This window comes from Sus scrofa, chromosome 8, assembly GCF_054392235.1.
Source record: "Sus scrofa isolate SSC_HxYL_T2T_F1_AM1 chromosome 8, Sscrofa_HxYL_maternal_Yorkshire_Landrace_v2.0, whole genome shotgun sequence".
Lineage (NCBI taxonomy): Eukaryota > Metazoa > Chordata > Mammalia > Artiodactyla > Suidae > Sus > Sus scrofa.
In genome coordinates, this window is record NC_139390.1 from 4,713,965 (window position 1) to 4,737,423 (window position 23,459).

The window sequence follows — 23,459 nt, forward strand, 5'->3', positions numbered from 1 at the left end:
TTCAGCAGCAGTTTCTTGTCTGTTTGGGCCATTTCACATGCCTTTCTTTGTGGGCTCTGGAGTCTAATGCCTTGTTGAAAATCCCGGTCCCACCATTTACCCTGCTGTAGGATCTTGGGGATATTTCTTTTAAGCCTCTCAATGTCCTCCTCTGAAAATGGGGAAAAGGCTAAACGTGGATCATGGGAGTTGTGAGGTTTCACTATGGTGATACGTGTCAAGGGCTCAGGGCAGTAGCTGACACATAGTAGGTGTGGTCCAGGGTTGCCGTCCTTTTAACTCTTGGATTATCAAGTTTTGCCCCTGCTGGTCCTCCCACCTGGGGCATGGATCCCTCTGGGAAAAGACCCCCATCAAACCTTCCCACCTCCATTTCCCCAAACTTGCTCCTTCATGGTCCTGTGGACACTGTGTGTCCTTCTGTCCTGTCCTGCATGCTCCTGAGAGCACAGACTTTGCATTTGTGCAAATCTGGAGCCCTCAGTCCACTGTCCAGCATGTCCAGGGAGGTGAGCACCTGCTTCACTTGTGAAGCTGGACTTCATATTCAGATGAGAGACACGTGAAGAGAGAAGTGATTTCTGGCCCAGGAACTGCTCCAATGAAGCGTTGGTGGAATGGAGCTTCTATTCCCCAAACACCAGGAGGAGAATGGAGTTGAAGGAAGAACCCAGTGAACGTGCCCATCAGTGTCAGAAGCACTTGCCATCAAGCGCCTACTCATTCATTCCACCCCTAGGCACCTAACACTGCTTGTGTGACCAAGGAGAGTGCACTCAGTGTGCAAGGAATTTGTGTGGCTGCTGTGTGAAGTGGAAGGATTTGAATTTCATGAGATGAGATAAGACAGGTGGGTGAGGCTGGAAGTTCCGGGACCCTGGAAGTCTTGCCAAGGAGCTTAGCTTTATCCTAGGGCAGTGAAAGACAGGGAGTGGGAGCAAAGGCGTGATGTGTTCAGCTTTCTAGTAATTCTGGCAGCTGTGTGGAGAGAAGATTGGAGTGGGGCCAGCCTGGCATCAGGGAGGCTGGTTAGGAAGCTGTCTCCATGGTCCAGGTAAGCAATGGTAGTGATCTGGGCTGCAGGATGGCAGCACAGAGGAGAGGTAGATGGAACAGAGAATACCAGTTCTGTACTTTCAGGAATTTACTCTGGGAAGTAGGTCAATTCAGCCCTGCTTTGATTTACAGATCAGAGGGAGAGAAAGGGCAGTGACAAAGTGGTCCCCCAGTATGACCTTCTCATCTCCTCTATGCATCCCTCCCCCTCAAAGGCACCTTGACCTTGGGTGTTGAGTGAATGGTGTCAAGGACAGTCATGCCTGTGTTGCCCCTCCTGTTGGAGAGCATTCTTTCAGTGAGGAGCTCTTGTCTTCACGAAGGTCTGAAACTAAGTAGGGCATGGACTGGCGTCCCCATTTTTGCCCTCGTTTTCTTATACCCAAGGGCTTCCCTTCTCCCCATCATGCGATCATCTCCCTGCCTGGGATCTCTGCTGTCACCTGCTCAGACATTAACTTCCCCCAGTGGACTAGGAGGTGAAGCGGCAGCCTAGTCCTCTCCAACTCCCCAGGGCATATGAACGCCTGCTGTTGTCTTATAGACTCATCGCTTCTGGGATTGGAAGGGACCTTAGGGTCCACTGGTTAAGTGTTCCTCCAAAGGCGGGAGCCCGCTCTGATAGCCCCACATTTGCAGTGCAGTGAGCGCACTCTTCCTCCCAGAGGCTTCCTGATGTCTCAGTCTGATCACCTTCATGACTCCTTCCCTGACGCTCCACAGCCATGGTGATTTCTGTGAAGCTAGCATTTCATTCTGTCTGACATTACAGTTTTTCTGTCTGTTTTACACGCTCAACAGAGGTCTTTGAGGACAAGGATGCCAGATCTTATTCATCTCAACATTTGGCATAGCTTTGAACTCTTGGTCTGGCAGAGAGTATAAACTTGATAACAAGTAAATGAACCAACACGCGAGTGAGTGAACGAATGAGTGAGTGATTAGCTCTCAGTGTTAGAAAGTTCCTCTTCGCCCTCAGCTGCTCACTGCCACTTTCTGAGCTGAAGTCCATTCCACACAGCATCACACTGTCCTCTTCCCCATGATGGCTTCTCGCCTGGTGGAATCCTAGCAACCTGCTTTATGTTCTTCAAACACACCAACTGGTTCCTGCCAAGGCTTTTCCCATCTTAAGCATTTTACATATCTGCCCCTTCTGCCTAGGACACTTGACTCCCATGTCTTTCCAAGGCTGTGTACACCTTTTCATTTTGGTCTTAGTTCAAATATCATCTCCTCGAGAAGTCCCTTTCTAACCACTCAAACTAGACTAACACCCCTGCCCCTTCACTTCTTTATTTCTTTGTGCTGAATTCTGGGTGGTTTCCTCAGATTCATCTTCCAGTTCACTAAATCTCTCTTCATCTGTATCTGGCCTACTGTTTAACCTGCTGATTGAGGTCTTATATCAGTTACTCTACTTTTCCTTTATAGAACGTCTATGTCAGTATTGCAAGCCTCCTTATTTTAAAGTCCCTTTTACAATTTCTCTTACATCTAATGCCCCCACAGAGATTTCTTCAATTTGTTGTATCTGCCGATCATCTCTTAGGAGTTGAGTATCATTGTAATTGTTGTAATTTTTCAGATGTAACTTTATCAGGAATTCTCATCTATGAGTGACCTTCGTGGGTTATGGAGGTGACCTATATGTTCATGAATCCTGAAAGAGTTGTTGCATTAACTCCTTTAGGAGTGCAAGATCAGTGCAAGAATCTGAGCGGCGACTTTGTGCATGATGGATGCAAGCGATGATGATTTCTTGTGTGTGGTGTCACTAAACCTCACTTGCTTCCAGTGACACTGACTTAACCTGCCTGCTTTGTCCTCAGATGGGAGCATCACCCACAGCAGTACCCAGATGCCAGGTGCTTAATGCATGAACTTAATGTATGAAAACCACCCAGCCCAATGCCTGAGCATGGAACTCATTTAAAAACACAGATTTCTTAGATTCACCTCTTGGGTACTGATTCCATAAGTCTGGCATTGAGCTTAGGAATCTGAATTCTTGTGCAGCTGTCCACGTGATTCTGATATAGAGTGAACTTTGGATACCAGTGGTCCTGTAAAGCTTTAAGGATTGGAACTGGATTATTGTCTTAGTGCCTTCATATAAAAGGATTGAAAGCAGCTTACAGGATATATATATATATATATATATATATATATATATATATATATATATATAAATACATTTTGAAAAGCAGCCTTAAAAAGCCACCTACACAAATAAATAACTGAAGCAAGTGAGATCTGGAGACGCACAGGGCAGTGCTGTGGTTGGCGTTCTCACCAGCGTTCTTCTTGTACGTGCGGCTGCCAGCCATGTGTGAGCCATTATTATCCATCCCTGGAGACCCTTGGCATTAAAAGCCCAGCTCAGTGAAATCAATTATGGGAGGAACAGTGGGACTGCAAAGGGATGCAGCTCTTCGATGGGGTTTTAATGTTTCTGAGGTCCCCTTCTGTAAACTATCAGATTGCCCAGATACACTGAGAGGTCTGGCGACACCCACGAAGGCCCTCTTGACAAAATGATCGTTCTTGCTGAACCCTCCCAGCCCGCATTTGCTCACACCTCTTGGCTTCTGCCCAGGCTGTTTCCTCTGCCTCCAAGGCTCCCGCGCATCTCTAAGATGCCACTCAAATGTCACCATCTCCAGGCAGTCCTCCTCCTCTGCCTCCTTCACGTCCTTCCTTCCTGTTGGTGTTCCTTCCTGTATGGTCCCAGCACTGCACTGGAGGCCCCCACTTCCCTCCAGCCCAGCGTCTGCCACACTGCAGACCTTCCTAGCCTCATCTCCCTCTCTGCCTCCCCTCACGTCTCTGGTCTGCCCACGCTGGCTGCCCGTGCTCCCTTCCTCTCTCCACAGGACCTTTGCACAGGCTGTGTCAGTCCTCCGCCTGGGATGCTCCTCCCCCCTCACATTCCTGCTGCCCTCCCCACCCGCCTGATGGTTCCTTCCACGCCCCCTGCATTTGTCTCACTCTGGCCTCCTTCACATCTGGGACATAACATTGCTTTTGTGATTCCTAGGTCACTCTGACTCCTTGACCACGTGAGAGCAGGCAGTGTAACCTCAGTGCCCGGCACCGAGCCTGAGATACAGCAGGTGCCTGATAACTTTTTGTTGAGTGGGTGAAAGAACCCAGTCCTGAGTACCCCAGACTCTGTCTTCCTTTGCCTCTATTGTTCTTAAACTTCTTTGGGGCCTGGGCCCCTTTGAGAGGCTCATGAAAGCTAGGAACCCTCTCAGTACAAATACACATAAATGCTTCTTCACATAAAACTCTCATATTTTTTCAAGGTTCAGAAACACCCCCAGATAAAGAGAGCATGGTTTATCAATTCCAAACTAAGGTTATATTTATTTAGTTATTTATTCATACAGCTGCACCTGTGGCATATGGAAGTTTCCAGGCTGGGGGTTGAGGTGGAGGTGCACCTGCCAGCCTATACCACAGCCATGGCAACACTGGGTCCAAGCTGCATCTGCAACCTGTGTCACAACTGATGGTAACGCCAGATCCTCAATCCACTCAGCGAGGCCAGGGATCAAACCCACATCCTCATAGAGACGCTGGATCCTTCACGCGCTGAGCCACAGTGGGAACTCCTAAGGTTATTTCTCATGGAGAGCAGCTGGGGAATTGTATGCAGCTATCATAATGTAAGCCCATACACATCGAGGAGAGAGTGGGCTTCCCAGCGTCTTAAAGGTTTGTGTGTTCCGATGACTTCACGCAGAAAACCATGCTCACTGGTATGGTCCCTTTAAGAACTCATCTCCCTGGTTTGTTGTTGTCGTTTTAGGAAAGAAGACAGCACAGAGGCAAGCACGGCAACCTGGAAAATATTTACATCCTTCGCAACCAGCCAGTGGAGCCCAGGTGGTCCCGTTATTTGTCACCCCCTCGGGGAGCTGAGCTACAAGGCAAGCGACAGCTTCCCATTTCAAGTCACCCTTGGGAACGTCTCTCCTCTGTATCATACCAACCAGGGGACCAACGTGATGGCTGTTGGCTGTCAGAGGCCCATGTGTATGGGCACGGACGGGGTGGTAGAGGGAGCTGGCACGCTGGAGTCCCCAAGGTCCTGGCTGGCTTGGCCCCTCCTCAGCTGTGTCCCTGCACAGCCTTGTCACCTCCTTGGAATTTCTGCTTCTTGGTCTGTTGGAGAGTCCCAGTGCCTGCCTACTTGACAGTTTCATTCCAATGACTGAATGAGCTGCAAAAGGCGCCCTGAACACGAAGATGCTTCTTCCCCTGTGCCTGGGATCATTGGCGCTGGGTAAACGCGACCCTGCCCCTCTCCCGTGCGTGCTGATGTCTGCTGGGCAGGGCTCTCTGCCACAAGCATGCCTTCCTGTTCTGCCCAAGATGGGTGATGCGGGACCTGGCACAATCATGGCTTAAAAGAAATCTGAGCAGTCACCTCGCTATTATCGAGCTCCCTGTGGGCCAGCCTGTGACAAAAAATGGGGTGTGTGAGCACGCTCCTGGGAGGAGGGGCCGTGGAGTTCACTGGCCTCTCTGGTGAGACTGGGAGCCCACCAAGGCTCAAGCACCCCACGTCTGGAAGGAAAGGACTCTGTTAAGGAACCCAGAGACCCAGCTCTGCCTCTCACTGGCCGGTGACTTTGAGGCCACCCCTTGGCTTTCCCGGGCCTCTGTGCCTCATCTGTAAAATGGGTGTAACTGCCTGCCATCCGGTGTCCCCATCAGCTCGGACCCCTGACGAGCCCCTCCCTCGTCATGTCCTCCAGCAGAGGAGGCGCTTTCTGCGGCCACTAACGTGGCCTGGGTTCTTGTTGCAGGACGGGCTCTGGCCGCCTGGGAAGGTCCCGAAGCCAGCCTCCTTCTTGCTTCCACAGTAAGAGGACATTTCTTCTTTGCGAAACATAAGTCACTCCGGGCAGCTGTGTCCACGGATTGCCGCCCCCGCCCCCCGCCAATGACCAAAGCACCCCAAGCTGCCTGAAGTACCACAGCCCCGTATCCACGGCTTTTGCCCAGCAGTTAAAGAGCCTCTGCTCAGACTGAGAGGGTGTGCACCTTTTGAAAAGAACTCCTCGTAAACGCTCTTGCTCGGGCAGCCAAGGGGACGATGGCAGGACGGTGGCTGGTGGGTGGGGTCCGATCTCAGAGAGTTTCCCGTCTCCTGTGGTCACTCAGGCAGCCCTCAGGCCAGACTGGGCTCACAAACACATCTCGTTTAGCCGATTTTTTTTTTTTAATTGCGGTTAAAATACGCATAGGAGGAAACAGGCCATCTAATCGTTTTTAAATGCCCGGTTCCCTGGCATTGAGTATCTTCACATCGTTATGTAACCATCACCACCCCATCATCTCCAGCGCTTTTCCTTCTTCCCAGACTGAAACCCTGGCCCCGTGTTCCCACTAGCCCCCTAGATCCCTCCGCCAGCCCCTAGCACCTCCCTCAGCAGCACCAGGTGGGTGACAAAGGGGAGGTGCCTGGTTGATCACAGGCCCTCAAAAGAGTTTATTTCACTTAATTCTTTTCCCAGGCAGAAGTCTCTCCGAGGTTAAAAGGGTGGCATGTTTTCCAAACCTTTTGGAGAAAAAAAAAAAAAAAAAGGAAAAATAAGGTTTCTAGCCTCCATGGGAGTGTTCTGGGTTCGCATGTTCTTGGGGTCGAGGTGTGTCTTTCACTGGGGTGGCCTCCTTCATCCAACCAGCCCTAAATGCCAGGCTGTGGACCTGGGGTTACAAGAGAGAACCAACAGACCCAGTTCCTGCTCCCGTGATGACTTGTAGCCGTCGATCGGTCATCTGGTCGGTCGATAACCACTCATGAAGTGCCTCCTCTGAGCTGGCTTTCCCCGGGGCCCTGGCTTCCCCTTCAAGCCTCCTCTCTGTTGCTGGGTGCGTGTTGCCTGCTCCTCTGCCAGCCCCAGGTGGCCTGCTGGTCCCCGGCCCCTACCATGGCCCACCACTGGGCTTCCTACCCACTCTGCTGCTTGCTACCTCGGTCCTTCCCAGAGTCCCTGCAGGAGGCCTCTGAGCCCCTTGGGGGCCATTGAGACCCTCCTGAGTGGAGCAGTCCAGCAACGGTCCCCCCAAACCCTAAGAGGCCAGGTGTGGGCCCGGCAAAGCCCCACCTCCTTACCTTTCGGCTTGGGGTGAAACAGGAAGATGCATGGGAAAGGCACTTGGTCAACTCTCAAGTTTGGCGTAAATATGCAGGATTTGACCTTCGTAGGTGGCTGAGATGAGAGACCTACGAAGAGAGGTGTGAGACTTGAAAACAGAATCAGTGGGCTGGAGTCCGGGTTCTGCATCGTCTTAGCCCCGAGATCGTGGGAAAGTCACTTCCCCTCCTCAGTTGAATCACCTGGCAAATGGGGCAATAAAATGCCCGGGGTTAACAGCTACTCAGGACGGGCAGACGTCAGTGTGGCACTTGCATGTCATTAACTCCATGCGCAGCCATTGTGTACGTCCTGTGTGCCACTAGGAGCAAGGTGGTCTGTCTCATGACAATCTGGGACCATCTCCAGGCTGAGGGAGAGGAGAGCCGCCTGTCAGATGGTTGTGCTGCGCATTCAGAGATTGTGATTAGCCACAGCCAGTGAGTTGGCATGGCAACATTTCCCGGAGAACTGCTAGGCAGTGCTCTTAAAATAGGTTCACCGGAGGTGTGGCAGCAGGGGCGACATGCAGACCGAGGTGGGCTGCACTCGCCCTCACTGCTCGGAGGGGTCCTGCCTCTGCTCTTCCCAGGCAGGCCAGCGGTGCAGGAATGAAGCTAATAGACTTGGAAGCATCCATTGGTAGAGCTAGAGATTTCCTCTAGGACCAGCACCCCTGCCTTGTCTCATTTTCTAGGTGAGGCACCTGAAGCCCAGAGAGGGTAAGTGACACGCCCATGGTCACACAGCCTCCTGATCGCAGACGGAGCTGAATCTGGTTCTGCTCTCTTAGGCGGGGTTCTCCAACGGTGCCACCATGTGGGTCCTTTGATTTGGAATTCTCAATCTGGGTCCGATGTCATTCATTTTCTAATGATTCCAAGTCTATATGGCATCACTTAGCAACGTTTATTAGATCAAAGAATCTTTTCCCCACATTTCTCTCTGGGGAAGCCGTGACTCCCAAGTTATCAGGAAAACACCTACTTCTCTGTGAGGCTGAGATGATTGCAGTTTAAATCCACCCCTCCGCAGCCTTCCCTGCGCTCGCTTCCCCGTGTGCAAATCCAGCGGCAAAGCTGATCCAAAGTTTATGAAGCACTCTGTAATGAGATTAACGTAGGAGCTTAGTTACCCATCATGGCAGAGGACCTGGAGCCCAAATCCTTTCAAAGCTGAGTTCCTTTCTTTCTGTTTTACTCAGCACTTTGTTGAGCAAACTTCATAAACCCCGAGAGGGGCTTTTTTACATTCAGGCTGGTAAGCGTCTTTTAAGAGAGTCACAGCTCTTGTTTAATTGCAGGGTGAAATTCCCAGGGCTGGAATGAGAAACTTTTTGAGAACTCAGTCAACCTCTGAGAATAGGGTGCTAGACATTTCTGACATATTTTCTTCAGCCTCTTTTTCTGGATTCAAGTCAGTGCCTTGCAGGGGGAAGGGCTTTGGGCTGGGAGTCAGGGGTGGGGGTGGGAGGGCGTCACGGGAGCCCTGCCGCAGGCCACCTGGAGGATATAGTGGAGTGAGGATTCTTCACCTGAGTGACCTGTTCCCCGGGAGAGCAGCTAGCAATCCAATGCCCGGCTCCCTCTCCAGGACACTTAGTTCAGGTTACTCTGAGTGGGTCCCAGGCAGGGCTCTTTAAAGTACCCCCAGGGATTCTCCTGGGCAGCCAGGGGGAGAACCTCCAGACTGTAGTTTCTCAGTCCCTTTTCATTCTCCCATCCTCCGTGTGAATTAAATACCCAGATGCCCCTGTGGGTTTCTTTTGCGTCTGACTCATTTATGTTTGCTCCTTGCTAGGAAAGAAATGTGTCCTCAGAATTAACAGGACGAACCATCTCATCTTTGGAGTGTTTGGACCACAAGTTGGCTCTGTAGCTTCACCTTTAGGGGCCCTTTGAAGCAGCTAGTGAACCTATGAAAACGAAACACGTGGTATGCTGTAGCATTCCGCTCCACTGATGCCAAGCCCTTGGTGGCTGATCATGGCTCAGCCAAAGATAAGTTCAGATTATACAATTGAGTCATGCAATAGGCACACAAAGCAGACCTCTTGGGAACAGTTGCTTGCATCCTGAAATCTTTCAGAAAGGGATATTTTAAGTCCAGTATGATATATAGATCGACTGGTTATGTAAGCAAACAGAGGCAGATTTCTATTCAACATTTGTACCAATGGCCAACTGTGTTCCTACTTAGCTTTGAAATAACTCTTTTTGGAAACTCTCTCGTATCTTAAGGAGGCAGAGCAGAAGAACCCCCTGGGGTTTGCTGATGTATTTAGTCCTCTTTTCTGTTTTCTGAGAATTTCTAGAAAAAGAGGATGCATACCACGGACCTAAAGCTGCTTCGGAAAAGTCAATAGGCTTAGGATGGAAGGATTGGGTTTCCTTTATCCCATTTGATTTTCCCTAAATCCTACTCTGGTTTCCGCAAGCACAGCTCCCATCCAAGTCTGACGTCTGCATCTTCAGCATAAATGTATTACACAGAGTCAGGGGAAGGCTCCTGGAAGAACTGATACCATCAAATAGGGTTTTCGAATACCATTCTTTTTGTCTGAAAAACATCATCAGGCTATGCCCAAAGGTGATGGAACGAAGGAAGAGAAAAAGAGATGAGTAGGTTTGTTGAAAATGGCTGAAAAATTGGTATCCTCTCTGGATCAATATTTTCTCTTTATAGTAAAGTCATACAATACCGCGTTTGCAAATATGACAGTGGAAGTGAGAGGAGCAATAAGTCTCCGGGCAGTGACGTTATCACTATTAACTACTAGACTTTGTGTTGGGACAAGGATGGGTTCTGCCTCTCACAGAGTTTGGAGGATGGATTAGGGGCCAGATACATGGGGTTCAAACTATGACTCTGCCACCAAATGGTTGCGCAAGCGTGGGCAGAAGGCTTACCTCTCACAGTCCTAATGTCCTCACAGAAACATCTGGGAAGGTGTGAGCCTTAATGAGCTAGCACATGTTTTCTAAAGCACTCAGCATGTATGCGTGCTCTGCAGATGTTAAGAAACTTCCCTCAACCTTTTGAAATCGGCCCAGACACCTTTCAATGCACGGGTGGGGCATGAACCCCTGACCTCAGGTGGGTGACTGCAATGAGCTCCCAGTGTTCAGGTTGGCACAACCAACTTTTGCTGGTGAAGTGGGGAATGAACGTGAGTGTCACCGGCCAGGGTGATGAAGGAGGCTTGTGAGTTCATTTTGGCAGAACCTTCTTGGTCTCCTCACTCTTCCCGGTTGAATCCTGGGCAGACGTCACACGAAGGCTGTGACGCAAAGACATCCGTTTGGAAATTGTATACGTTCCCACTGGATCCCAAATGCACAATAAGTCTACACCTTGCAGTTGCATGAACCTAAAAGGACTCCAATATCACACGTCTCTATTAATAAACACAGGGTCAGAATTTGGGCAGCTCTGCCAATGTTCTGCCCTCCTTTCAGTTTGAAGCATCAGTTCACACAGGAGTGGTCTAAAAATATAGGCAGACCCCTCTTCCTTTTGGATGCTCTGTCGTGGGACCCTCCCCTCCCATGGGTCCTGGAGCAGTGGCTGTCCCCACACTGCTGCCTGCGGCGAAATGAACAGAGCGACCTGTCCTTGGAGAAGCCCATCAGATTCCTGACCAGTTGGGAACTGGGCTCTACACTCCTTTCTGGGTTTTCAAGATTTGTAATGATGGCTCAGTCTTGTGTAAAATAGGCTGGCATTTTCTCTTGTTACCAAGATGTATTTTTCTATGTTAGTTAAATGTATAATTTGTGAAATTTTGTACATTAAAATGTATCCTTTTTCACAATTAAAGTTTTTTTCCCTTTTGAATGTTTAACTTATTGATGGTTCATTACAAAAGGTTACAGACCCTGACGCAATAGAAAAGGCAGTGATTCCAAGACTCTTGTGTTTTGGTGGGGAACAAATCCACTTCGCACAAGTAATGAAGCAATGTCTTGTATGATCCATTATATGCCTGGATGGGTTTACCATTTTTTTTGCTATAACAAATTGCCATGAATTGAGGGGTTTAAAACAACACACATTTATTATCTGACAGTTCCGGAGACTGGAAGTCCGAAATGGGTGTCGCTGGGCTAAAGCCAAGGTATCAGCAGGGCTGTGTTCCTTCTGGAGACTCAAGGGGAGAATCGGCTTCCTTGCCTTTTCCAGCTTCTAGAAGCTGCCTGCATTCTTTGGCTCAGGCTCGCTTCCTCTGTCTTCAAAGCCAGCCTCATTGCCTCTTGAAATCTCACTCTGGCTCTGGCACCTGCTTCTGTTGTCACCTCTCTTTCTCTGAGGCTGACCCTGCCCTTCCTGCCGCCTCCCCTCTTTCACTTAAAAGGACCCCCGTGATTCCATTCGGCCGACCTGGGTCATCTCCCCATCTCAAGATCCTGAACTTTCTCGCTGCTGCCAGTTAGCTTTTGCCCTCTAAGGGAACATGCATGCAGGTTCTAGGGATGAGGGGGTGAACCTCTTCCAGAAGGGGGTGTTATTATGCCCACCACAGCCCCTATGAACTGATTTGGAGGCATCAGAGAAAAGCAGACATTTTGGGATCAAACGGACCTAAATGGAAACTGTATCTCTGCCTTTTGCTTGCTTTACTTCTCTGAACCTCTTTCCTTATATCCCAAACAAGGGCAATTATCCACTATTGGCCTCACCTATTTGCTAAGAGTGTTATGCACCTAAGAATAAATGATGGTTCCCTTTCCCTCAACTAATTTTTTAAAAATCTGGGTTTTCACTGTTGGCCAAAAAAAAAGGTCCTGATGGCGAATAGGCATCAGAGCTGAGTGGTGTCTTCTGTCCTCCCTCCCGCTGCCATCCGACGCGGCTCTGTCATCACCCTGGAAGGCTTCCTCTTCCGACAGGATGAGCTGGAGGCTTGTCCTCCACCAGATGTCATGATTTAATTCACGTATGAGCCCTGCTTCCCTGGAGGATTGAGACCAGTCAGAGGACAGGATGGGGAAGGTCGCAGCCATCCTCGGGACCGAGGGCCGTTTGCTTAGGTGGCCTGGGCTTTCCTCTGCTGGCCTCTGCCAGATGCTGCTCCCCTGGGCCTCCCTGGAGGCGGATGGGTGTCCTTCCTAACTTAGAGCCCAGCTTGTGTCCTACCTGCCTCTCTCTGTTCCACTGGGATTACTGCTCTGGAGAAGAGGAGATGATGTAAAGAGGATGCAGACAAATCTGAGGTCGAATCCCAGCATGGCCACTTCCTGGAAGTTAACTTGAGCAGTGGTCCAGCCTGAAAACAGAGGTGGCATCTCCTGAAAGCAGAATATAATGTGTGAAAATAAATAGTGCACGCCTAGACCCTTGCATATGGGAGGTGCTCAATAAAACTCAGAGGCCCCTCCTCTAGAAGAGAGGAGAGAGGAGAAGGAAAATAAAGTCGGCCACACAGTGAACCCAAGATGTGTGTTGGATGAATGTGGAATGATTAGTTGCCCAGGGTTGCATGGAGGACAGGATTCTAACTAAAAATGCGAGGCTCTTCTAACTATGCCAGGTCTATTTCCTTGTCTCCCCCCTCCCAGGGGGAGCTTTTCAGCCAAGTTTCTTGGGGGAGGGTAAGGGATACTAAGACACAGACTCTGTGTTTAAGTCTGAAGTGGCATCAGTTAGCCATTGTGACCCAAGACAAGTTACTTGCCTCTCTGAACCTGTACTCTCATCTGTTAAATGAGGCTAAAATGGTACCTATCGCAAAGGTCTCTGTGAGGCTTTACATAACTATACGCAAAGTGCTTACAAATGGTCCTTGGCTGGTAGCAAACTCTTTAAGTGGGAATTGTCATCTCTTCTTGCTCTGTATAAAGACAGCATTTTCCCTCCTTCAAGGTCACTGCCTCCTACCCTTGATAACCGTCTAGCCCTTTCTCCCAATAAAAGGGTTTGCTTGGAAAGTAGTAAGATCCCCATCACCAGCAGCATGTAAGCAAGCCTGAGAGATAATCTCTTCAAGATGTGAGAGCAGGTTCAGGTATACAGCAGGAGGACTGACCTCAAAAGTTTCATCTAATGCAGATTCTCAGATCCTCTGACTACTATGGGTTTACTTCTATGGCTTGAGTCACGACGAATATTTTTGGAGCTTTAGAAGACGTTGCTGCATGGTCTTCAACATGAAATTTCCTTGCCTGGAATCTGCTGGGAACAGTATTTCAGATAGAAGTTTTCACTAAAAACACTCTTGCACTGCACCCCAGAGTCTTGCAGAGTCTGGGATTTCCTGAACCAATGAGGCCAGGGGCTGAAGGGACAGCTTTCAGCACTGGGAAGGCAGGGAGAGGTGGGGGGGGGGGGTAGGATGTGGCAAAAGGCACTGAAGCTTCCAGCTGGGTCCCCACCCAGCCTGATGCTCTGTGTCTGAACTTGCCTGAGGAGGAGCCCAGCAGCTGATGATTCTACTCATCCAGAAAGAGCAGCTGGGACCGTCATGTCCCCGGAGACTCTCAGGATCCTCTGTCTGCTAGCAATCAAGGAGAAATGAGCGAGGGTGTCTGGGCAAAGCACATGGTGCCTGGCTTTGAAGAGGGGTAGAGGAGCGCTCCAGCAGAGTGACCCCCAAGCCCCACACCATCCACCCTAGCCCTGGTCAGAGGAAGCCTGGGACGGCTCAGGCTGCAAGGTCCTAGCTCAGTAAGGGTGGGCTGCATCAAGGATCACGGGAGGTGACCCTGGAATGGGGAACACCTGTCTGTCTGGGTGACTGACAAGAGTGTGTGCATGTCTGCCAGATGATCTGTCTCTTTGTGCCTCTTTTTCTGGAGCGTTTCTATTTCAGCTCCCGTCTTCCCATATTTCTGGTGTGGATTTGTGTGGGGGCGTCCTGTCGGGTTTATGTGTGTGGAGTCACCTTGTGAGTGTGCCTTTGGGATCAGGGTGTGAACATCTCTTTGTTGTGTGGGTGTTGCAGGAGTGAGCCTCGTGTCCCTGGGAATCATTGGCTCACATGGCAGGAGTGTATTTCTCCCGCCTGACAGCATGGACGCGGCCCTAGCACATTCCCGCTGCTTGTTCTTTCATTCTTCCTGGCGTGCAGCACCGGCCGGTGTGTTCATGTGTGTCGGTCTCCTTCCTCCTTAGAATGTCAGCTCGCAGAGGGTAGGACTCTGTCTATTTTTGCTCATGGCGCTCTCCGCAGCACCCACAACGTGTTAGGCACCAGCAGGCACTCGCTTTAATCGAGCCGAGTGAATGAATGCGGTGTCCAATGTGTGAATGTCTCTCTGGTTGTGCAATCAGTCTCGGCGCGATGCGGTGTACATGCCGGGTTGGGTGACTGAGAATTTCTGGGGGGTGTGTGTGTGTAAATAGCTCGGAATAGGTACAAGCATGCATGTGTGTGCAAAATCGTCTATCATGTGCGTGAACGAACCTGCGTGCGTCTGGGGAGTGTGTGTAATCGACCCTCGTGTGTGAGATCATGTTTGTGCATCTCTCACGTGCTTGTATGGCGTAATTGTCTGGTGTGCTAGTACCAACCGGTGCGTGCCTTGGGAGTGCGTGTGTGCGCGCGCTGGCGGTTCGCACCCCTCGCTCTCCTCGCACCCTGCGCTCGGCTGGGGGGCGGGGAGCGGGGGTGCGGCGAGGGCACTGCGGTTCGGCCGCCGGCTCTCGGCGCTGCGGCGAGGGCACGTCACGGTGCCTCCCAGCCCTCGCCGCGTCCCCGCCTCCTGGTCCTTTGTAGCCGGCCGCGGCTCAGGCCGACGGACGCCCGGAGCCCCGCCCCGGCCCCGCCCCGGCCCCGCCCCGCCGCGCGCCCCGCCCCGCCCCTCCCCGGGCCACAGTCGCGCCTGGGCAGCCGCGGGCCCGCACCGAGCGCGGAGCGCGGCGCACGGCAGCCGCTGGGGCCGCGGGCGGGCGGCCTTGGACCGGTATGGCGGACCGGCGGCGCGCGTGGAACACGGAGGACGACCTGCCCGTGTACCTGGCGCGGCCGGGCAGCGCGGCGCAGACCCCGCGCCAGAAGTACGGCGGCATGTTCGCCGCGGTGGAGGGCGCCTACGAGAATAAGACCATCGACTTCGACGCGTACAGCGTGGGCCGCCGCGGCTCGGCGCGCACGCCGCGCAGCGCTGGCCGGCTCGACTCGGTCGGCCTGCCGGGGCCCGGCGGCAGCGAGGACACGGCCAGCGACGTGAGCGAGCCCTCGGGCTCGGCCGTCAGCTCGCCGGGCGAGCGCGACGAGAGACCGCCTGCGCTGCGCATCCGCTGCCCCGCGCCCCGCGACCTGCCACTCGGCCGGGACAATGGCCAGGTACCCTCGGGGCGCGCGTGGGCCGGATGGAGGGGGCGGGGCCCTCAGGTCGCTGGGGGTGAGGCCGCCCCAGGGCAGTGCCCGGGCCGGAGTGCTGGGGCCGCGGCCACCAGGCTTGGGCGAGCTATGGAAGGCCCCTCCCCCACCCCATCATACCCGAGGTGCGGAGAGCTTGTGCGACTCCGTTAACATCGGCCAGCACGGTCCGTGAGACTCCAGAGGGTCTTTGGAGATCCAGCCCTCCGCTCCTTCTCTGCGGAAAGGGAGAGCGAGGTTCTGAGAAGGGAAGTAAGTTGGCTAAAGCCACCACATGGTTCCTCAAAGCGCAGAGGGACCTCTGGGGGTATTTCATGCCAAGATCCCCATTCTCTGCTTCGTGAAAGATGGGGAGTTCAGTTCCGCATTCATCCCTTTATTTATTCACTCACTCAGGAGTAATTCTGGAGCACCTACTAGGTACCAGGCGCTGCCAAGGTGCAGCGAAATACATGTGGTCACATGGCTTAAAGCTTGAGTCTTCCTGAGTGCTCCTTGCATGCTTCTTGAGGAAAGGCTTTGGTTAAAGATTTAGATCAGCAGCCAGGTGGAAGTGGAAACCGCTGCCCACATCATTGACATCTTCAGGGGAAGCTCCTCAGGCCCACGGCACGGTGCCAGGGTGCTCCCTTCACAGAGCAAGTTGGAGGCAGAGCCGGGATTTGAACCGCGGTCGATAGCTTCCGAGACTTGGAGGGTCTCCCCCGCCTCTCCGGCGAAAGTGGGGAAGCTTCTGGGAGAGAGAAAGTCATGCCTTGTGCCCTGGGGCTCTTTCTCCCTTTAGCTGGGGTGGATGGGGGTGGCGGGGGAGGACGCCAGGACACGGGGGGGAAGATGGGTGGACAGACGACACAGCTCTGGGATATGTGGGTGAGGTGCTTGGAAAACGGAAGTGGGAGCCCCCGAGGGCCGGCAGCTGTCAGCTCACCCCAGAACTCCATGTCTGAGCACTGCTCAGGTTCCAGGCCCCTGGTGGGTGCTGGGATTCCCGCTTGGCACTCTGGCCCCACCCCAACTAGGGTGGGCAACACATTCGCTGTGAAAATTAAATCGGTTAATGCTGCTGGGTAGTGAGCATTCAATAAATGTTCGTCTATTTTATGAATTTTATCATTATCATCATTTTTATTAACTCTTCTCCCCTTAAGTGCTATGAGAGGCATAAAATGAGCTGGGAGGAGGCAGAGCTTGATCTGGACAAAATCTAGGAGGGATTCCTGGAAGAGTGGGGGCTGGGCTGGCCTGTGGTGGCGACGATTGCATAGTGGGTCTCCCCTTGCCCCCACCATTCCCACACCCGCCCGCGGCTTTTGGTCCCGGTAGCTTGGGAACTCTCCGTGGTCCTGAATCCGGTGCTCGCGAGAGGAAAGTCTACAATGCGGGGGTGTGTGGTGGGCGTGGGGCAAGGAACGGAGATATCTAGAGGGTCCCGTCCTTGCCCCTACCCCCTCTATATCTCACCCTGCCCACCGCCTTCCCTAGAGGCCGACCTTGCTAGGGATCCAGGCTTCAGAGCCTGAGCGGGAGGCTTCAGGGCCACGGACCAGGAGCCTGGGGCCAATACCGGACAACCCTGGTTTCCAGGCAAGGCACTGAGCCCTCCTGAGCCTCAGCTTCTTCATCTGTGAAATGGGGGCAGCATCTTCCAGCCTCCCTCAAGGGATGGTGGAGTATCAGGGAGGGAGAGCGCTTTGTGCAGGACCGGGAGCTATGGAAGAGCATCCCTGACGGAGCTGCAGTCAGTGGCACCAACGCCAGCGTCGTCCCTGGGCTCTGTCTGGGACAGCTTTGCAGCTGCCCCTCGGCGCTTGGGAACGCCGGTCCCTTCACCTCTCCCACTCCTCCTTCCTCTCCCCCTCCAGCCCTCTCTCCCCCTTTCTCCATGGCTTCTCGGGTACCGGACAAAGGCAGCGCCTCTAGCGCGCCAAGGGCCCTGGAAGCACTTGAGGTTCGGGACTCTGGAGCCAAGGGGCTCGCAATCTCCCTAGGGGGAGCGTTTTACTGTCTGCAGATCGAGAGGCCAGGGCGCTCGGGTTCCGAGGGCTGGAGGGCCGCGCCGCTCCTGCGCTTTGCGGAGGGTGCCGGGCCCTTCCCCCGCCCATAAAGCTCTTTCCTGGGGAGGGAGGAGGGATTTCTGCGGCGCAGGCGCAGCATTTGCCAAAGGCCTAAGGCAGAGCCACTGCGGCGCTTTGTACCCGGGAAGTCCGCTGGGGAGCAGTGGTCTGTTTGGCCAATAGAGGACCCATGCCCCTCCCCCGAAACTCACGTGGTCTTGTCCCCACCCCCCGAGCATCCCAGCCGGGACGGAACCCTGGGGACACCCTGGTTCATGAAGCCTAGGACTTAACATCGTTGAGGAAGGGAATATAGAGTTGGGGAGAGGGAGACCTGCAATTTCCGGTCAGCAGGAAGAATTTAGGATCCAGGTCAGAGCCGAGGCTGAAGGAGTGAATGTAGCAGAGTAAGTTCCAGACAAGGTGTGCGGGAACCAGGCTTCCAGATACTGCTCTGCTGCAGCTAATGTGCTTTGTATCCAAGATATCACTTTATCTCTGTACGCCTCAGTTTTCCATCTGTGAAATGGAAACCGTATGGCCGACTGTTCCTGGAATACTAAGCTGTTTCTCTTGTGTGAACATACAACCTCATCTCCAGTTTAGGGCCCAGGCATCTCTGGCCTCCTGTCCAAGACTGGAGGACTGGCCTCCAGCTGGTGGTGGAGGCAGGGCCTTCAGGGCCTACCCTGAACGGTGGGGGCTTTATGAGGTCGAATGTACCTTCCCTCTGGGTGGCAGCTTAAGTAAGGAAACGAGGTCTTTTTTTTTTTTTTTTTTTTTTTTTTTTTAACGGAGCCTGTGGGTTTGGATTTTGTAGGCAGAAAGTGAGAAGGTTGGCATTTTAATCTGACTGGAGATTTGGGGCCACTGTCTAGTGCTAGGGGGGCTTGCTAGGGCTCCCCCTTTTCTCTGTCTTTCCTCTTTCCTGTCAAGAAGTTTCTCAAGCGATGCCCAGGCTTCCTGTGCACCTCTCCCCAAAGCAACACCTGGATTACGGGTGCCAGGGGTGATGTCCACTCTCCCTTGGGAACCAGGGCATCCTTTTCCCCCCTCCTGGCCCCTAGCCTGTCCTGGGGGTTGTGGGAACCTCAGTGCCAATGGTCTGGCTCTGCAATCAGCAACCACTCTCTGGTAGACAAGGCTGTGGCAGTGACCTGGAGGGCTGTGCGAGGGGAGAGGGGCTGCAGGCCATACAGCAGGCCAGCCACTAATTAGGGCCTTGCCTCCCAGGTCCCTGCTGCGGGGTTCCTGCTGAGTTCTCAGGCAGGCTGGTTCAGTGCCGAGGGTGGCAGGGAAAGGCTTTACGAGCAGCCGTTGGAGGTGAGTCGTGGAGAATGGGTTGAGCTTCTGTCCTGGACAGGGTATTCAGAGAGAGGGTGCAGCTTGAATATAGGCTTGGACTTGGGGCTGGAAATGCGCTGGGATTATTCAGGGAGGAGTGCAGCGTATGGACAAACGGAGGCTGCGGAACGACAGGCCAGAAGGAGGGGTGCGGTCGTTGGGCCAGACCCTGGAGGGCTTCGATGGCTCCAGCAGCGGGCGGGTTCTGGGCGTCCGGCCCCCACTATCCGCCCCCCACGCAGACGTTCCCGGGAGGCCCCCCCGGATGCGGTGCCGCACACCTGTGGCGCGGCCCACGGCTCCCCCTGCGCAGCCGAAGTCCATCTCTGGCTTTTAAAAGAGCCCTGAAACGCAGACCTACCCAATCGCGAGAGCGAGGCCGGGGCCTGCGGAGGGCGTGTGCGCCGGGCGGGGGTCGGCGGGGCTGGGCCGTGGAGGGGGGCGAGGGGCGGAGTAGGGGGATCGGAAGGGAAGCGCTTCCTGGTTCGAGGCGAGAGGGGCGAATCGGGCTGCACTCCGCGCCGCCGGGAGGAGCTGTCTGTCTGCAGCCCCCTCCTCCCGCCCTCGCCGCTCCCTCCTCCTCCCGCCCTCGTCGCCGAGCCGGGCGGTGCTCGCAGCCGGAGCGGCGGCGGGCGGGCCGAGCAGCCGGGCCAGCCGGGCGCGTGGGCAGCCGCGGGCGCCGAGCCTCGTCCCTTCTCTTCGCTGCGCCCGGGCCTTTGTCACCGCGCCCACGGGGAGCGGGGCCGAGAGAGAGCCGGACCGAGCGAAAGCCAGCCCCAGGGGTCCGCCGGCCGGGCCGAGGGCGCCAGAGGGGGGCCATGTCGTACCAGGGCAAGAAGAGCATCCCCCACATCACGGTAAGCCAGGCCCCCGCCGCCGGGCCGCCGTCCTTTGTGGGGCGGAGGGGGTCGCCGCCAGGGTCCAGATCCGCCGGGGGACCCAGGGGCGGCCCGGGAGGCTTTCTGCGGCGTCGCGGCGGGTGGGGCGGGGCCGGTCTCGCCTGTGCCGCCCCCTCCCCCCAGCCTCTGGGGACAATGTGGGGGAGGGAAGCCCCGCGTGGCGGGGCGGGGCTGGAGCCGCGGGTCCCTCTCCCCGCGGGCTTGCAGCCCCCTCCCCCCACGGGATGTGCCAGCGGATGGCGTGGACCCGGAGGATGCGGAGCTGAACAAAAGAGGGAGGGGCGCAGGGGCCCGAACCCCCACCCACCGGGCCTGGAGCTGAGCCTCCAGCGCGCGGCCTTTGCACCGTCCAGCCCTTGCCGGTCGCAGCAGAGTTCCCCGCCAGAAGAAGGAAAAAATCGACCCCCCCCTCACTCCCCGCCCATGTCGATGGATTGGAAGTCTGGACCCAGCCAGACACAGCGCCATGATGGAGGCGCCCCTCCCATTGCTCATCTCAGCTGAAAACAAGCTAATGGGGCCGCGCAGGCGGCTGTGGCACCGGCAGGGTTAACACGGGGGCGGGGGGTGGGGGCATGGTCGTGGGGCCGAGCAGTCCCCTCAGTCCCTGGGTGTGGCGGGAAACAAAGGATCCCTGGTCTTTCTGCTTTGTCTCAAGGTGGGGAGCCGAGGGCACCATGGGTGGGGTGGGAGACTCCATCTGCCTCCCATTCCCTGCCTGGCAGGAGCTGAACCAAACCCTTCCCGAGGGGATGTGGCCACAGGTGCTGGTGAAGCCCATGGCCCTTGGGCAGCTGGTATCTGAGCAGCCAGGTGTTGGGAGGCGGGATGCCGGCGTCATGGAATCCTCCAGGACAGGTGCCTGAGGTTTGAGGATAGGAACCCTGCGTCCTCCTTCATCCGCAATCCGGGCTCGGGGAGGCCCGGGGTGCCTGTGAGAGGGAGGACAGCCTTGGGTTCGGGGAAGGAGCTGACATTTCCCGCTCACCTGCCCAGCGCATTGTGGATCTTGTTTTATGGCAGCTTCTCAGTACATCCTTCGAAGGAGGCATTGTCCACATAAAGCTCTCAGTGACCAAGGGCCCAATCGAGAACACCGAGAGAGACCTGGGCTCCCTGCCTCCCCCTGCATTCTGCCCACCTCTGTGCCAAGTCCTCTCTTAGAAAACCCCTCCTGGGCCCAGCTTCAGGTCTTGCCCGCTGATCTTCGCTGAGTTCCCATCCAGAGATGTGACCCTGGGGGGGGGGCACCTCTTAAACAATCCCTAATCTTTGCCCTCTGGGACCTGGAGCTGTGACAATCCCTTAACACGGCAGTTGGCTGAGAAGCAATGGAGGGGATGCGGTTGTCCCAGCCTAGGCCGTGTGGGAGGAAGGGACTGGATGTTTCTATGAGCAGGTTCAGGCATTGGGCCTCTCTAACCCTGCCCCCAGGGGAACTGAGGCAGGAGATGGAGGCAGGGGATGCAGTGGCTGATGAGCCTGGAGCCCCCTGTCCCTTTGTGGCCGTGCCGCACAGCAGGTCTGTATTGTGTTCCCCACCCCGGTTTCCAAGAAGGAAGTTTAGTGAGATGGTCTTTGAGGCAGGCCTGTGGGGACAGTGCCTCCGAAGCTGTATAGTTCTGTCCACACAGCTGCAGAGGTCACCCTGCTTTTTGGCTGCAGCCCTCTGGGCTGGAGAGAAGCTGCGCAGGCTTTTGCACCCGTTGGGTCTGACTGTGCATCTCCACTCTCCTCCTCTCTGAGCCTCTGCGCTCTGGTTTCCAAAGTGAACACAACACTGGCCCTTTCACAAGACCCTCGGGCATCCGAGAGGACCCCGGCCAAGGGCTTAGTGTTGGGTAGACGCACAAGGGCTTCAGAACTGCTTGCTGATCCTGCTGCTTTATCCTTTGTGGAAGCAACTAGTCGACCCATTAAAGAGACTCAGATGGAGTGACTCTGACAGCGTCAGTGGCGTGGGGAGGAGAGAGGCTCCAAACCACCCTTAGTTCCTGGGGAAGCGGCCCTGGACGAGGCATTTGTGGTTAATTTGGGCCCCATGGTCGACTCCAGCTGGAAAGATGTGTGGTTTAAGGGGGGACCAGAGAGGCCGGAGCTCCTCTGTGGGACCCGCAGCCTCCTGAGGACCTTTTGCTGATCATGGACCTGGTGTGACAGGAGCCAGAAGGCCATTAAATGGATGGGTGGGCATCGTGGCTTTTCACATGCTGTCCCCTTCACCTGATCAATGGCATTCGCTTGGGAAGTTAATAATAAGAAGCACCTGCCCAGTGCTGGGCACTGCCTGGATGCGAGGGCAAATGGGCTTGAGATGGGCGTGGCCTCGCCTTTCCAGAGTTTGACATTTCAGCCTGAAGTTGTAACAAAGTGTGGGTGGGGGTGTGTGGGTGTGGCGGGGGGGTGTTTTTTGGGGAAGTACAGCAGCTGAGGAGACCACAGCAGGGACACCCAGCCTAGTCCTGGAAGAGGGGGGGAGGGGGGGGCTCTGTGTGGGAAGGGGGAGGCCCCCAGGGAAGAGCGGGTAGCTCGTTGGAGAAACTGAGGAAAGTCAGCATTGCAGAAGCCCAGCCTCTGCTCCACGTGTGGCTGCTTGGTGCGGCTGCTGGGTGCCCTCAGAGTAAATCCTGGAGCTGGTTAGGATGTTTTAGCAGTTGTGGTGTGCGTGGCCTGCAGAGGAGGCACCTGGGGGGCTTAAACAGCTCTCAGCTGCATCCCCAGGTCCCTCTGCCTGATGTTGGGTCACTTTGTGCCCCAGGAGCCTCAGCTTGAACAGAGGGGATATGGTCCTGGCTTTGGCAGTGAAAGCAGAGATAGACGAGAGGGTGTGCGGTCAGAGGAAGAGAAGGGACTTCTCGGACGGGGCTCAGTGTGGCCCAAGGCCGGAGGATGGCTGAATCGAGAAGATGCTCTAGGCAGCTTGTCTGCGGTGCCTCTTCCTCTTCTTCACCTCAGCCGTTTTCCGAGATGCAAAAGTCGCCTGCTGGAGAAGAGGGAATACAGCGGAGACACTGGGCTTCAGCCCCCAAGGATCATTTAAAATATTAATAAGGCTCTCTTTCATGTGTGGCTTCAAAAAAAAAAAAATGAATGGCACAGCCAGGATTCATTTAGTTAGAGCTGTTTTTCGATGCCCACTGCGGTGGTTGAGTGAGTAGAACATCCTGGGCGTGGCTCTGGGCAAACAAAGGCACAGGGCTTGTGGCCCTGCGGAAGCACTCTGGTCCCGCAGAGCCACCAGAGGGGGAGGCCAGAGTGTCCACTGCGGTGGTGAAGAATTGTTACGGATAAGACTTCATGCGTGCTGGCCATTCGTGATTTTTGCAGACTGTTACAGCCTTCGAAAGAATCCCTGTCATCTTTCACTGGGTTTTCAGAACTGTCCGATGAGCAAGGCAGCCTGAGCCTGTTTCCCAAAGAGTAAACTGAGCATTACAGAGACTTGAAAGCTTCTTCAGTGGCCTGCAGAGGCGTGAAGAAGTCTGATTCAAACAAGAAGGATAAATGGGCTGGTCTGCCTGCGAAGAAGTCACCGTCTGATTGAAATCTGTGTGTGTGTGTGTGTGTGTGTGTGCGTGCACGTGCATGCGTGCATATGTGTGTTAGATTGAAGAGTAAAAAGATGAGCAGG

General features: G+C 54.5%; 1 protein-coding gene and 2 long non-coding RNA genes across 5 annotated transcripts in view; 2 read left to right on the forward strand and 1 right to left on the reverse strand.

Moving 5' to 3' along the window:
- LOC102164323 (uncharacterized) overlaps positions 1–6,667 on the forward strand; it is a 45,518-nt gene extending 38,851 nt beyond the window's left edge. The window contains exon 4 of the long non-coding RNA XR_001298170.3: positions 4,874–6,667. This is a non-coding gene — a long non-coding RNA (uncharacterized LOC102164323). The remainder of the gene's footprint in view (positions 1–4,873) is intronic.
- LOC102167696 (uncharacterized) lies at positions 4,409–7,600 on the reverse strand. The gene is made up of 3 exons (XR_001305192.3): positions 7,415–7,600; positions 7,190–7,300; positions 4,409–6,631 (listed from the first exon to the last, which is right to left on the reverse strand). It is a non-coding gene; the product is annotated as an uncharacterized LOC102167696 (long non-coding RNA).
- A 7,451-nt stretch (positions 7,601–15,051) lies between these two features.
- CRMP1 (collapsin response mediator protein 1) overlaps positions 15,052–23,459 on the forward strand; it is a 71,451-nt gene continuing 63,043 nt past the window's right edge. Inside the window, exon 1 of one of the 3 annotated variants that reach the window (XM_021100983.2) lies at positions 15,052–15,495. In XM_021100983.2, the coding sequence (XP_020956642.1) occupies positions 15,115–15,495 (381 nt within the window). In that variant the 5' untranslated portion in view covers positions 15,052–15,114. Of the gene's footprint in view, positions 15,496–17,822; positions 17,993–19,514; positions 19,787–23,459 lie in introns of those variants that run through there. The other 2 variants (XM_084971542.1, XM_021100984.2) reach the window with 2 other exon arrangements.